Source organism: Chiloscyllium plagiosum, unplaced genomic scaffold (genome assembly GCF_037043375.1).
Source record: "Chiloscyllium plagiosum isolate Xiang-an unplaced genomic scaffold, Cpla_swu_hap1 HiC_scaffold_27, whole genome shotgun sequence".
NCBI lineage: Eukaryota > Metazoa > Chordata > Chondrichthyes > Orectolobiformes > Hemiscylliidae > Chiloscyllium > Chiloscyllium plagiosum.
This window is the reverse complement of record NW_028270165.1, coordinates 75118295-75130963: the sequence shown is the minus strand read 5'-3', so window position 1 is coordinate 75130963 and position 12669 is coordinate 75118295. Positions and strand designations below refer to the sequence as shown.

At 48.7% G+C, this 12669-nt stretch overlaps 1 protein-coding gene across 3 annotated transcripts in view; it reads left to right on the top strand.

Moving 5' to 3' along the window:
• The first annotated feature begins 5913 nt into the window (after positions 1–5913).
• Positions 5914–12669, top strand: part of LOC122547560 (uncharacterized) — a 37901-nt gene continuing 31145 nt past the window's right edge. Inside the window, exons 1-4 of one of the 3 annotated variants that reach the window (XM_087974897.1) lie at positions 5914–6045; positions 10463–10640; positions 11490–11673; positions 12489–12604. In XM_087974897.1, coding sequence (XP_087831023.1) covers positions 5921–6045; positions 10463–10640; positions 11490–11673; positions 12489–12604 — 603 coding nt within the window. In that variant the 5' untranslated portion in view covers positions 5914–5920. Of the gene's footprint in view, positions 6046–9916; positions 10641–11489; positions 11674–12488; positions 12605–12669 lie in introns of all 3 variants that reach the window. The other 2 variants (XM_087974899.1, XM_087974898.1) reach the window with 2 other exon arrangements.

Below are 12669 nucleotides of genomic sequence, written 5' to 3'. Positions count from 1 at the left end.
TGTTTGGAAGCTATTAGACATCAGGCTGAATTGGGATAATCCAGAAGTAACTGTCGACTAACGGAATGTTAATGGGCTTCTGATCAAACGAGGCAGATACTCACAAAAGACTGGAACCAGGGAAAGGGTCAGGGAGTCAGACAGATGGAAACAGACCCTCACACCAACTCGTCCATGCTGACCAGGATTCCTAAAGTGAACCCGTCCCATTTTGCCTGCATTTGGCCCATATTCCTCTAAACCCTTTCTCTTCATGTACCCATCCAGATGCCTTTTTAATGATGTAATTATACCAGCCTCCACCACTTCCTCTGGCAGCTCATTCTATATATACAACATCCTCTGTGTGAAAAGGTGACCCCTGACGTCCTTTTTTATAACTTGCCCCTCTCACCTTAAACCTATGCCCCTACTTTTGGACTCCCCTTGGAAAAGCTATTCACCTTATCTATGCTCCTCATAATTTTATAAAGCGCTATAAGGTCACACCTCTGCCTCCTACACTCGAGGGAAAAATGTCCCAGTCTATCCAGCCTCTCCTTTTCACTCAAACTTCCAACCTCGGTAAGATCCTTGTAGGTCTTTCTTGTAACCTTTCTGGTTTAGAACATAGAACGTAGACACAGAAAAGTACAGCACAAAACAGGCCCTTAGGCCCACGCTGTTGTGCCGAGACTTAATTCTAATGTAAAATATAGTAACTTAACCTACCTGTAACAGAACGGCCTGAATTGTATGCAGTACTCCACACACGGCCTCCCTAATGTGCTGTACAGCTGGAACATGATGTTCAAACTCCTGTATTCAATGCGCTGACGGATGAAGGCAAGCGTACCAAAGGCCTTCTTCACCTACTTGTGGTGCCGCTTTCAAGGAGCTATGTACCTGCACCCCTAGGTCTCTCTGTTCGACAACACTCCCCTACTATTAGCTCAAATGAGAAATAATGCACAGAAAGTAGAGTGGTTGTGCATTAGAAGCGTCACTCTGAAAATATGATACTATTGGGGAAGTGCTGGAGGCAAATCAGACCTCAAGAAAATATAACTTTCAACAACACGCACTTGCACTTCCAAGAAGGAGCAGTTTTCCAGTCAGGCCCATTCCCACATAGACAAGTCTTCCCAAATAAAAACAAGTAAAGCCTAGAGAAATTCAGCAGGTCCTAGCAGCATCTGCTGGGGAGACAGAAACAGAGTAAATGTTTCAAGTCGAATCAGAACTTCAGAATACACAGCGTAAGAAATTGGAACAGGTTAAGACCAATTGGCCCGTCGAATCTGCTCTGCTGTTTGATCGTGGCTGAAATGTTTCTCAACACAATTCTCCTGCCTTCTCACTGTGACCCTTCATCCCCCTTATTAATCAAAACCTTTCTGTCTCTGTCTTAAAGACACTGCTGTGTCTGTGTTTCTGAGTGTGTGTGTTTTTCTGCTTAACAGTAGGAGACAGAGAGTGGTGCTGGAGGGTTGCTCTATGAACTGGAGGCCTGCCACCAGCAGTGTTCCACAGGGACACTTTCGTTATTTATAGAAATGATTTGGATGAGAATATAGAAGGCAAGGTTGGTAAGCTTGCGAATGACACGAAGATTGGTGGTATAAGTGGGCAGTGAAGAAGATTATCTAAGATTACAAAGAGATCTTGATCAATTGGGTCAATGGGCTGAGGTGTGGCGAGATGAATTTTAATTTGGAGAAAAGCGAGGTGTTGCATTTTGGTAAAACAAACAAAGACGAGACTTAAACATCGGGCCTTGGATAGTATTGCAGAACAGAGAGACCCAGGGGTTCAGGTATAATTCTTTGAAGTTCAAGTCACATGTAGATAGGATGGTTACAAAGGTGTTTAGCACATTTGCCTTCTCTACTTAGACCTTTGAATACAGGAGTCGGGACGTCATACTGAGGTTGTACAGGACATTGGTGAGGCCTTGTCTGGAGTACTGTGTCCAGCTTTGGTCTCCCTGTTACAAGAAGGATAATTATTAAGGTGGAGAGGGTTCAGACAAGAGTTACCAGGACGTTGCCAGGAATGGAGCGTTTGAGTTATAAAAGGCTGGATAGGCTCAAAGTTTTTTTTCACTGGGGCGTAGGAGGTTGAGGGGTGACCTTATAGAGGATTATAAAATTATGAGGGGTCCAGATAAGAATGGCAAGTGTCATTTCCCTAGAATGGGGGATTTCAAGAGTAGGGGGTATATTTTGGAAGTGAGAGGAGAAAGATTTTAAAAACACACGAGGGGCAATCTTGTTTTACACAGAGGGTGGTTCGCGTGCAGAATGAACTTCCTGAGGAAGTGGTAGATGTGGGTACAGTTACAACATTTAAAAGACATTTACCTTAGTACATGAATAGGAAAGGTTTGGAGGGATATGGGCTCAGCGCAGGCAGAGGTGGGGCTAGTCTAGTGTGGGATTTTGGTCGGCATGGACTGGTTGGACCGAAAGGACTCTATAAGTACTCTGAAGAAGCGTCGCAATACTATCTCTATTTTCTCTCTCCACAGTGCCTGTCAGTTCAAGCAGAGTTTCTCCAGCCTTCTGCAGTTATATTTCAGATTTCCAGGGTCTGGCAGGTACTTCGCATTCATTTTGATTCATTGATCTCCCCGCCAGGTTTGTCAAGCACGGCGACCTTACGTTTTCACTGGGGAGAGATATACAGTTTGTTAGCCTGCGAACCAGGAAAATGAAGAGAGCACTTAAAAGAACTTTAACTGCAGAAACGTTTGCACTGGCAGAGGTGACAGATATGGCCAGGTATTTTAAGCAATGACAAAATGAGGCACTCAGGAAAAAATACTGTACTTATAAGTGTTTGTTCTGGAACAAGTCCACTTCAAGTTCTAGAGTACGGAAACAGACCCTTTGGTTCAACTAGTCCACGCTGAACATAATCCCAAACTGAATAGTCCCACCTACCTGTGCTTAGCCCATATTCCTCCAAACATTTCTTATTCATGTACTTATCCAAATGTTTTTTAAACATTGTGACTGTACCCACATCCACCACTTCCTCAGGAAGTTCATTCCACATACGAACCACCCTCTGTGTTAAAAACAAAATTTGCCCTCATGTCTTTTTAAAATCGTTTCCCTCTCACCTTAAAAATATGTGCCCTGGTCTTGACTAAGAGTATCACAGAAGAGAGACTGCGGATAGGTCTTTAAGTTGTTGGGAAGGGAGGTTTTCAAAACAAAAAATGACCAAATTTAAGTTGGCCAGCTACCAATTGTTGTATAAAAATGTGACGATTATCCGGGAAAATTGTCGGACGTCCTCAAAGAGAGAATCATTAGTTTCAAAATGAGTAGCTGGTGACTTGTAACTAGTGGAGTGCATCAAGGGATCAGTGCTGGGATGACAAATTACTTACAATATATACATGAAATGCTGGGATAATCGAAGTGAATCGATCATCAGCAAGTTTGCCGATGACACCAAAACAAGCTGGAAGGCAAGTAGTGAGGATGACACACAGATTCTGCAAAGGGATATCAACAGGTTAAGTGAGTGGGTTTAAAAAAAAGGAATATAACGTTGCAACATACAAGGGGATGCACTCTGGCAGTAAGAATTGAGGAGCTGACCAATATTCAAATTGAGAAAGTTGCAGGACAGAGGGATCGCGAGTCCCTGTCCGTGAATCACAAAAGCTAGCATCCGAGTTCAGCGGGGAACAGGGAGGACAAATATTAGCCATTATTTCAAAGGGGATGGAGTACAAATAGAGGAAGTTTTTGCTAAAACTGTACAAGGCACTGGTCAGACTGCGTTTGGAGTACTATGAATAGTTCTGGGACCCTCATCTAAGGAAAGATACACTGTCATTGCAGGCAGTCCAGAGAATTTCACTCGGCTGATCCTGGGGACGGGGGGGACTGCCTTATGAGGAGTGAGTCGGTTGGGCCTGTACTCATAGGGTTTAGAAGAACAAGGGGAGACCATATTGAGACAGACGGAGGGGAGGGGAGACTGACAGGGGGAGATGTGGAGAGGTTGTTTCCCATCTTGTGTGGGAGAGTCTAGAGGGCGTCATCTCAGAGGGGGTCGCCGATTGAAGACAGAGATGGGGAGGAATTTCTTCTCTCTCTGAGGTGGGGGTGGAGTGAATCTGTGGAATTCTTTACTGCAGGGGGCTGTCGGAGCTGGGGCATTGTGGGTATTCAAGGCTGAGACAAAGAGAGGGAGACGTTTTTAATCAGAAAGGGAATTTAGGGGAAAAAGACAGGAAAGGGAGTGGAGGACGATCAGATCAGCTTCATTGAGTGGCAGAGCAAACTTGATGGGTTGAATGGCCGTCATTGGCTCCTCAAACATACAGCCTGAAAAGGAAATTGGATGGGCACTCAAGGGAAGAAAGCTCACAGGCAGTGGGAATACAACTAACCCATTCATGTCACACCATTCAGAGAACAGAATCCCTACAGTGTGGAAACAGGCCCTTCAGCCCAACAAGTCCACACCAACCCTCCGAAGAGTAACCCATCCAAAACCATTCACCCTACCTTATGTTTACCCCTGACTAATGCACCTAACCTACGCATCCCTGAACACTGTGGGACATGTAGCATGGCCAATCCACCCTAATCTGCATATCCCTGGGCACTGTGGGTAATTTAGCACAGCCAACCCACCCTAACCTGCATATCCCTGGGCACTATGGGTAATTTAGCACAGCCAATCCACCCTAACCTGCACATCCCTGGGCACTATGGGTAATTTAGCACAGCCAACCCACCCTAACCTGCATATCCCTGGGCACTATGGGTAATTTAGCACAACCAACCAACCCACCCTAACCTGCACATCTTTGGACTGTGGGAGAAAACCAGAGCACCCAGAGGAAACCCACACAGACACAGGCGAGGATGTGCAAACTCCACACAGTCGCCCAAAGGTGGAATGAAATCTGAGTCCCTGGTGCTATGAGACAGCTTTGCTAACCACTGAGCCAATGTACCACCCTGCAGCAGTTTAATGAAGGTTCATTTGGACGATTTCTGGTTTGGAGGGATTGGCACATTGGCAAAGGTTAAACAGGTTGGGTCTGTACCCTATGGCGTTTAAGAATGAGAGGTGATTTTAAGGGGCTTGACAGGGTAAATGCTGAGAGGATGTTTCTCCTCATGGGACAGTCTAGGGCCAGAGAACACAGTCTCAGAATAAAGGAATGCCAGTTACACTTGCCACAGAGAGCTATGGAGGAAGAATCGCTGTGTATATTTATGGCTGAGACAGGTTCGTGATCAGTCAAGGAAATCAAGGGTTACAGGGAAAGGGCAGGAACATGGAGGTGAGGGAATTGGGATAAGCCATGATCCAACTGAATGGCAGAGTGGGCTCAAGGGGCTGAAAGGGGTACTCCGGTTCCTATTTCTCACAGGCTGATGGTCTCTTTTCCTCTCTTGGCAAAGGCACCGCCAAGCATTCCCCAGTTTCACAAGTGCTGTCAGACCTGCTGAGTTCCTGCAGCAATTTCCCTTTAAGTCAAAACAAACACAGATCTGTGCCCCTGCACACACATGCATGTAAATACACTCATACAGAGAAATACACACACACATAAATATGCACACACATTTACATACATATAATTACATACAAAATATATAAAGACATGCACACAAATTAACACATATAAATACACACACTTACATACATATAAATACATGCACACAGAAATTAACACACATACACAAAATTGCATACAGACATATATATGCAGACGTGCGTGCATGCACACAGACACGTATATATGTGTGTGCTTTTATATGTAGACTTCACTGGCAGACCCTCCCATTCAGGAAATGGCTCAATTTGTGGGGTCGAGACGAAGGAGAGCGCGCGTACGAGGAGGGGCGCGTGGGCACTGCCCTTCGATACGCATGCGCAGGGGCTGCGCGAGTAGAGTCGCATGCGCGGTGCCGGTCCAACGGTCGACGCTGAGCTGCCGCCATCGGGACGGAAGGTCGGGAGAGAGAAGGGACACACGTACTCAGACCCAGAGACGGAGCAAACCAAAACCTCCCCATCCAACCGGTAACCGAAACGTCACTCTAACCGACCCTCCAACTCGGGAGTTGTGATGTTTTTGGGGAGAGGGAGGGGGCTAATGTTTCGCGGGGTGGGCGAGGGAGGTGGTGGACGGGTGGAGCCGAGCGCCATGTTCCCTCGAGCGCCGTTCGGCTCTGTCCTCAAAATGGTGGCGCTCCCGGCCTGCCCCGCGGGCCAGGGCGGGGTGTAGTGCGCCTGCGCCGCGCCCGCAGATAGACCGCTTTCAGCAGCGCGGTGCATTGTGGACGCCGCTGCCCGCCATCGCCAGCCCCGCCTCCGCGCGCGAGATGCCGCAGGCGAACCTTGCTCTGTCTCTGGGCGGAGTCGAGCTTCTCCAGTGATGGAGCTGAGCCCTGAGCCCACCCCATCTGGGGCAAGTGGGGAGTATTGCCTCACCCTCCTGACTTGTGGGATTCCCAGCCTCTGACCCGCTCTTGTAGCATGGTATTAATGGTCAATGTTTGATCAACGGTAACCCTGAGGATAGTGCGGAAGTCAGTGATGGTAGCACCATTGAATGTCAAGGGGCAGTCGTTAATATGTCTCTTGTTGGTAATGGCCATTATAGGTATAGGACAGATGTTAGGGGTAGGTTCTTCACTCAGCGAGTCGTAAGTTCATGGAATGCCCTGCCAGTAGCAGTGGTGGACTCTCACTCTTTATGGGCATTTAAGCGGGCATTGGATAGGCATATGGAGGATAGTGGGCTAGTGTAGGTTAGGTGGGCTTGGATCGGCGCAACATCGAGGGCCAAATACTGCGCTGTATTCTTCTATGTTCTATTATCTGGCATTTATGTGATGCAGATGTTACTTGTCGGTCCAAACACTTGATTACTAGTGAGGCTGGGCCATTAAGTAAATTCAAGGGTGTGGTAGACAGCTCCTCGGTCAGTAATTGAATCAAGGGTTATGGGGGAAGTGCAGGAAAGTGGAGTTGAGGAGTTTTGAATCAGCTGTGACTTTATTGAGTGGAGAACTTGATGCCAACTTCTGGTCCTATGTCTTATGATCTTCATTGAATAGGAGAAAGTGAGGACTGCAGATGCTGGAGATCAGAGCTGAAAAATGTGTTGCTGCAAAAGCGCAGCAGGTCAGGCAGCATCCCAGGAGCAGGAGAATCGGGCTTATGCCCGAAACGTCAATTCTCCTGCTCCTTGGATGCTGCCTGACCTACTGCACTTTTCCAGCAACACATTTTTCAGATCTTCATTGCCAAATAACTGGGAAAATGGCTGTCAGCGCTTGTGCAGGTGGGTTGGCTACATGAGCTGGCTACAATGTTTTTTCTTTGTATGGATGTACTGGTTCTTAGCACTGCTGCCTGACAGCGCCAGGGACCCAGTTTCAATTCCCGCCTCAAGCGACTGTCTGTGTGGAGTTTGCACATTCTCCCCGTCTGCGTGGGTTTCCTCTGGGTGCTTTGGTATCCTCCCACAATCTAAAGATGTGCAGGTCAGGTGAACTGGCCGTGCTAAATTTCCCATAGTGTTAGGTGCATTACGGGGTAAATATGGGGAATGGGTCTGGGTGGATTACGCTTCGGACGGTCGGTGTGGATTTGTTGGGCCAAAGGGTCTGTTTCTGTACTGTAAGGAATCTAATCTAATCTACATTGGATGATAGCATTCATGATACACCCACCCTCACAATAAAATGCAACATTTCACTTGCCTTCCTAATGACTTGTGATACTTGCCTTTTAAACCTTTGTGATTCATGTACAACAACACCCAGAGCATTCAGCAGTCACATCCTCCATTTTAAGAATATCTTGCTTTTTCTAATATTCTATCCCATTAGAACCTTCTAATATTCATCAAATGGAAACTGCTGATTTTCGCGCATTATGATGAGCCTGGCAAATTGTTGCTAACTAATCTTTGTCCTTTTGCACATTCTTTGTATCGTTCTGCCAAACCTCCTGATGAAGGGCTTTTGCCCGAAACGTTGATTTACTGCTCCTCGGATGCTGCCTGGACTGCTGTGCTTTTCCAGCACCACTCTAATCTAGACTCGGGTTTCCAGCATCTGCAGTCATTGTTTTTAACTACAAACCTCATATTAGATTACTTACAGTGTGGAAACAGGCCCTTCGGCCCAACAAGTCCACACCGACCCGCCGAAGCGCAACCCACCCAGACCCATTCCCCTACATTTACCCTTTTACCTAAAACTACAGGCAATTTAGCATGGCCAGTTCACCTAACCTGCACATTTTTGGCGTGTGGGAGGAAACCCACACAGACATGGGGAGAATGTGCAAACTCCACACAGTCAGGCGCTGTGAGGCAGCAGTGCTAACCACTGTGCCACCCCATTGTGCCAGCTGCAAATTTGATTATGGTACAATCAGTCCCTTCATCAAGGTCATTTATAAATATGAAAATAGCTGAGATTTTGGCATTGCTCCCTGTGGCATTCCATTAGTTACAGTTTGACCTGTTTATTCTGACTGTCTACTTCCTGTTCGTCAGCCAATCCTCTATCCATGCGAATGTATCACTTTCCAACACCAGATATTTTTGTCAGGCGTGATAACCTTTCTACATGACACCATGAGTGACTTTTGAAAATCCAAATACCTCACATCTACTGACTCCCCATTATCTACCCTGCTTAGCAGATCCTCAAAGGATTCTAGTTATTTCATCAGAAACCATTTCACTTTCCTAAAACCATGCTTACTCTGCCTGACTGTACTAAAACTGTCTAAATGCATTTTCATTAAAAATAGATTTCAGTATTTTCCCAATGATAGAGGGATTAGCATTCCAAGATCAGCAGGATGGGGAAGGCAAATGGAACATTGGTCTTTAATTCAGAGGGGATGGGTATGGGCAAGTTTTGCTAAATCTGTGTGAGGCATCTAATCAGACCACCGCCAGAATACTGTGAACAGTTCTGGGCCCCTTATCTAAAGAACGACATAATAGCATTGGAGGTAGTCCAGATAAGGTTCACTCGGCTGATCCTGGACATGGAGGGACTATCTTATGCGGAGAGGTTGAGTAGTCTGGATGTGTTGAAGTTTTAGAAGGGTGGCGTTGGAATAGCACAGCAGGTCAGGCAGCATCCGAGGAGCGGGAGAGTCGATGTTTCGGGCATCCTGATGTCGTCTCTCCTGCTGATCAGATGCTGCCTGACCTGCGGTGCTTTTCCAACGCCACCCTTCTCAACTCTGTCTGTCCAGCATGTGCTGTCGTCACTTTCTTCATGTTGGTGTTTAGAAGATTGAGAGGCGAGCCTATTGAAACATACAGGATCCTTTGGGGGACTTGACAGAGTAGATGGGGAGAAGTTGTTTCCCCTTATGGGAAAGTCTAGGCATCAGAAGGTATCATCTGAGTGGGCGGGACACCCATTAAAGGCAGAGATGAGGAGGAATTTCTTCAATCCTTGGTGGGGGTGGGTGTAACTGTGCGATTCTTACCATGGAGTGCTGCTGAGAAAGGGAAAGCTTGTGATCGAGTGAGTCTATAAAGGGGAGGGCGGGAGACTGGCATTAGACAGTCAGAGCAGAGGCAGTGAGCTGGGCGACACTGAATTTTTCACAAACAACAAATAACAGAGCAACCCAGCTGCTGCTGAACCGGGACCAGGATCAGGGGAAACGTAAGTCTGCCAGGGAGAAATCTCAATTGTTTTTCCTTAAAACCAGCATCAGATCCTGAACATGGATTTGGGGTAAAGGGAAGTGTCAGGAAGATGAGGCAGCATCCTGGAGAGACTAACAGGTTAATGATATATCAGTTACCCTGACCTGGTTAACCCTGTCATTGCTTATCTGGACCTGGTTGACCCGGTCTGTGAAACACATGATTCCTTACCCTCCCCTTCCTCTGTCTCTTCCACAGAGATCGCCTCACCCCCTCCAGCCCTTAACTTCACTTATGCACCCCATCCACAAACCTCCCCCATCCTCCTGTCCCTTCACTGCACTCCATCCATCCTCGCTCTATTTCCTTCTTCCCTCTATCCACTCACTGTCCTTACAGTCCTTCCACTGTCCGCTGCACCTTTCTGCTCCACACTCTCACACCCTCAGAATGTGACCCAGGAGGGCTTGGAGGGTCAGGATGAGAGGGTGGAGGATGCTGGGTGGGCCATGGTGAGGGTGGTTCAGGAGGTCACATTGAGGTGAGTGGGGGGAGTTGGGATGTTCACACTCAGACTCAGGGACTCTCGCCATCTCTCCATTTTTCTCTCCCTCACTTGCTCTCTCTCTCTCTCTCTCCCTCTCTCTCCCTCTCTCCTCCCTCTCATCTCTCCTCTGTCTCTCCCTCTCTCTCATTACATCCTTTCCTCTTCTCCCTCCCTCTCTCATCCCTCCCCCTCTCATCCCTCCCCATCCTCCCTCCCTCTCTCTCCCTCCCACAGCCTTGACTCTCTGTGCCTCTCAGAATGTCAGGTGTACCGAGCAGCACTCCCAGGCTGAAGCAGTGGATGATCGAGCAAGTGGACAGTGAGAGGTACCCGGGGCTGGTCTGGGAGGACCGCAATCTCGGAATGTTCCGGATCCCCTGGAAGCACGCCAATCATCAGGACTACAGGCACGACAAGGATGCCGCCATTTTTGAGGTGAGACCCACGCCGCCCCCTTCTCCAACCCAACAGCAATGAGAGGCTGGGGGTCAGGGGTCACGACTGGAGTAAACGGGATCGTTCCCATCGAGGGGAATTCCTCCTGTAGTTTGGTTCCAGTGGACAGCAATAACCCTTCAGAGATTTTCAACATGCCCTTGCCGCTTTATGGGCGCCTAGGTCAGACAACACGTGATCCTGACTCAGACGCTGCACTTGGCTCCTGGGACAGTGACCGAGAGCTTGGCCCATCAGCCGGATTGTAAATGGGGGAGAGAGAGAGACTGGAACGTTCAGGGAGAGATATCAACCCAGCCAGTCCTAATCCCGTGCTGTCCTGTCCCTGGGAGGGTTTGATGGGGGGACAGTGTAGAGGGAGCTTTACTCTGTATCTAACCCTGTGCTATCCCTGTCCCTGGCATGAGGGGAGAGTGTAGAGGGAGCTTTACTCTGTATCTAACCCCGTGCTGTCCCTGTCCCTGGGAGTGTTTGATGGGAGGACAGTGTAGAGGGAGCTTTACTCTGTATCTAACCCCGTGCTGTCCCTGTCCCTGGGATGGGGGGGGACAGTGTAGAGGGAGCTTTACTCTGTATCTAACCCCGTGCTGTCCCTGTCCCTGGGAGTGTTTGATGGGAGGACAGTGTAGAGAGAGCTTTACTCTGTATCTAACCCCGTGCTGTCCCTGTCCCTGGGATGGGGGGGGGACAGTGTAGAGAGAGCTTTACTCTGTATCTAACCCCGTGCTGTCCCTGTCCCTGGGAGTGTTTGATGGGGAGGACAGTGTATGTATCGGGCATTGGTCTGTCTCGGTCTCTGCACTAACAGCCCGAGCTCTCTCTGTCCAGGCCTGGGCCAGGTTCAAGGGGCCGTGCCGGGATTGGCGGAGCCTGAATCCCCGCACCTGGAAATCGAGGCTGCGATGCGCGCTCCACAAAAGCAGTGATTTTGTGGAGGTCCCAGAACGCTCCCAGCTCAACCACTTCCAGCCATACAAAGTCTACAGGATCATCGACAGCAGTTTCAGTCAGGGTGCGTGCTTAGCTATTGCTGCAGGACGGGCATAGACGTGCAGGGCCAGCTGTGGCTCTGTGTGTGCGTGTGTGTCTGTGTGTGCACCCGTGTCCATGTCTGCATGTGTGTATCCGTGTGAGTGTGTGTGTGTGTATATCTGTGACTGGGCGCGTATATGTCTGTGTATGCATGTCTGTGCTTGTGTGTCCATGTCTGCATGTGTGTGTCTGTGACTGTGCGTGTGTCTGTGAGCATGTGTGCGTGCATGCATCTGTATGTGCGTGTGTCTGTGTATACGCACATGTCCATGTCTGTGTGTGTGTGTCTGTGAGTGTGCGCATCTGAGTCTGTGAGCGTGTGCGCTCGTGTGCATCTGTGTGTGTGTGTGTGTGTGTGTCTGTGCACGCGTGTGTGCATCTGCCTCTGTGTGTGTTTGTGTTTGCATGCACATCCTGGTGCCTGTGTGTCCACATGTGAGCATCACCACGTGTGTCTGCCAGTCTGACATGTGAGGGGGGGAGGGGAGTCGGTGAGGAAGCGAGTGAGAAGGGAATAAGCAAGGGCGAGGGAGGAGCAGGTTGGTGAGGGAGGGAGTTCGTGAAAAAGTGAGGCTTTCTTTGATTGGGCAGGAGAACTTGTTGGTGAGGGAAGGGGAGCGAGAGTGGAATCACCCACAAATATGAGAACATTGGAGTGCGAGGGAGGAGTTGATTTCTTAGCCAAGGAGGGGGTTCATCATCATCAAGGTAAAATTCCTCTCCGATGGGAGAGGTTATGGGGAAAGCCATGTTTCGCTGTCTGTTCTGACCTTTCTCCCCGGGGTATATTCTCAGAGAGGATATCGCCATCCATTCACCTGGTCGCAGTGAAACTGGAGATGAATGACAGCAATGGTGTGGAGAGTTCACAGTCCGGCTTACCCAGAAGGCTGCTGCAAGTGGCCGAGCAGGTGAGGAAAGGGGCAGGAGTGAACCGTGGTGGCGTTTAAAGCAGGAGACACTGAGGGGAAGCAAG